The sequence below is a fragment of the Atta colombica genome, unplaced genomic scaffold (genome assembly GCF_001594045.1).
Source record: "Atta colombica isolate Treedump-2 unplaced genomic scaffold, Acol1.0 scaffold38, whole genome shotgun sequence".
NCBI lineage: Eukaryota > Metazoa > Arthropoda > Insecta > Hymenoptera > Formicidae > Atta > Atta colombica.
This window is the reverse complement of record NW_017259490.1, coordinates 2,663,108-2,665,997: the sequence shown is the minus strand read 5'-3', so window position 1 is coordinate 2,665,997 and position 2,890 is coordinate 2,663,108. Positions and strand designations below refer to the sequence as shown.

The following is a 2,890-nucleotide window of genomic DNA, read 5'->3' as shown; positions in this document are numbered from 1 at the left end:
ATATATATATTACACAATAGTATAATACACAATAGTCTCGCAATGAGCCGAATATAATTAATATTAGAAATATATTAACATAATTGTGAATATCGTTTTATCATCTCGAAAGCTCCTCAAATACTGACTTTACAATTTCAATATCACTGATGCTATAACAAATATGTAAATACGTATTTGTAAGGTCGTGTCAATAAAAGATGTCCACATTTTAAACTGTGATTTTTTGTTTTCAGTAAATAGTGCGACTTATATCGACAGTTGAACTGGACTTTAAATCTTAATCGAGCAGAAAGCATTAGCTAGTCGAGCAATTTGGATCACAAAGACTTTGTTAATCTTCCGGCAAAATTTTATTAAATAAAATTTTATTAAATAAAATGCAAATTTCAATATTAGAAACAATAATAAAACTTATGCTTGTCAAATGATACTTTTCAGCAAGAAACATACTATAACACAGTGATCCTTTCGTATTTGTTTAACATTGGCAAACAGGGAGGTAATGATTTATTTTATTATATTTCGAATTTGTTTACCTTTTAGGAAATATAGAATTTGAGGAGATGCGATTAACGCTATTTGTACTATTTCATCTTTATCATTTATTAGACATAAATATGAATAGAAAAACATAAATAGTGCTAATAGCGTTTCTTCGAGCACACCACAATTAAGCGTCATCCTAGTTTTATTATTTATTGAATGCCGAAAGATAGGACGATCTGTCGATTGTATTTTCTAAAGGGATAGCAGCTATGAATACAGATAAAATGATTGTTGGTGAATTCAATTATTCTCATTACTACATTGGATTACACATTAAAATATTTTTATATAAAATATCTAAATATAAAATGGCATAAAATAATCAACTTCAATGACAATGAATTTATTAATATAGCTTCCAGACTATTAATAAATTACTAAATTTCAACAATAATATTGAGAAATATTAGAAATAATTAAAAATAGATAAAAATGATAGGAATAAAAACATTTTTAGAAGATTTATACAAATAAATGTATGTATTACATTTCTTTTGTATTGATTGAATCAACAATTGATCTCTCAAAGTCAATGCTTTTCTAATAAAATCCCTTTTTGAAATAATCTAAGGCTTCCCTAAGTTTTCGCGTTCTTCTATCAGTTCTTTAATTTCTATCAGTCTATCTTTAATCTTAGTTTCCGGATCATCATCACAATTAATTGAGTCTGAGAAACTTTTTATCTAAAACATATTAATTGAAAATGTTTAATAACAAATAATTTCTTTTTATATGCCAATTCGAAAAAATATTTTTAAAGTAGTAAGTTTAAATATAGCTAATTACGGACTGCGTTTAAAATGTTTAAATGCACGTTTATTAATACTACTGTACGCGCAATTCATGTGACCGTCTAATGTAATCTGTAATAATTAGTTACACTTAAGCCTTTATGTTTCAAAAACTACTGCTTGAAATAAAAAAAAAAAATATAATAATTTGTTATACGAACAAGGAATTAAACGTTTTATATATATGTATATATATATAATATATATACATATATATTATAAAAAATGGTTTTTTATTTATGGAAGATATATAAATATTCTCAAAAACAGACTGAATCATTCATTCACAATAGGATGTTGAAATTTTTCTAAACTCTTATTAATTAAGTTATCGATTTAATATTAATTCATGAATTACAAAAAGTTCAGTTTATATTTTAAAATACGCGCCAATATTATTCAATTTTACAACATATTATTCAATTTTCCTCAAAAATACAAAAATACAGTTTAAAAATGCAAACATAATTAATTATTAATAATATTATTAATTCAGTTGTGTAAAGTTGCATTAATTTAATTTTCTTCACAATGAATAATTTTTATTTGAATTTTTATTTCATGCCACAATTAAAGTGTTATTAATAATCAATAATTCAATAAGATACGTGAACTTATAATTAAAACATATCTTATTGATTTGTTCGTTAAAAAAGAGAAGTTTTTGTAAGAGTAAGTCTTATTATTATAGTCGTAGTAAGTAATCTATAAAAACAAAACATGATTGATAAGTCTTTATGATTGAGAAAACAGCATATATTTACAAAGAGAAATATTATTATACGTATCTGCGATTTTTCATTAAAAAAAAACAAATGCAATTTAAAATTATTGTAAGATTCCTGTATGATCGCTGCAATCATATAAAATCGTGATATAAGTGAGAAATGACACGTTAAAATGTACGTTTTGTCATTTGTTAATAAAGAGAATTTAGATAAAATAAAATAATGAAATTGCTTTTTAAAACATTTGTTACAATAGCCAGAAGCTATATCTTTATCCCCCCCTCAACAATCAGTAAATAGTCGTAAAAAGCACGTGAAGAAGTGAAAATAAATTACACATGAGTATTGAGTAAACGCTGATATTTCATGTGCTTTTTACGACTATTTACTGACTGTTAAGAGGGATAAGAATAGCTTCGGCCATTTTTACAAAAGTTTTAAAGCGATCATTATTTTATTTTATTCAAATTCTTTTTAATTACAAATGACATACAAAAAACGTCATTTTACAAATGACATGCAATTAATGTCATTTTTCGCTTACGATATCATATGGCCGAGGCGATTATAATTTAGGAATCTTTAATTAATTTTCATATGGTAATGGAAAGATTGAAAGAGAATAATTTTAGCAACTTTTGTTAAAGGAATCATATACGATATTCATATATGATTCTTTTAACAAAAGTTGCTTAAATTATTCTCTTTTATGTCCATTTTTATCAATAGTAGATTAACTTTAATCTTGGTTCTTCTAATCTTTAGAAAAAAATGAAGAGTAAGTTGAACCGAGATTAAAAAAAATTTACAGATAAAAAAAAT

General features: G+C 24.3%; 1 protein-coding gene across 1 annotated transcript in view; it reads right to left on the bottom strand.

Annotated features, from left to right (window-relative positions):
• Positions 1 to 2,492, bottom strand: part of LOC108690843 (aminopeptidase N-like) — an 11,152-nt gene extending 8,660 nt beyond the window's left edge. The window contains 1 exon segment of the mRNA XM_018198354.1: positions 2,458 to 2,492. Within this exon segment, the coding sequence (XP_018053843.1) occupies positions 2,458 to 2,492 (35 nt within the window).
• Positions 2,493 to 2,890: the final 398 nt, after the last annotated feature.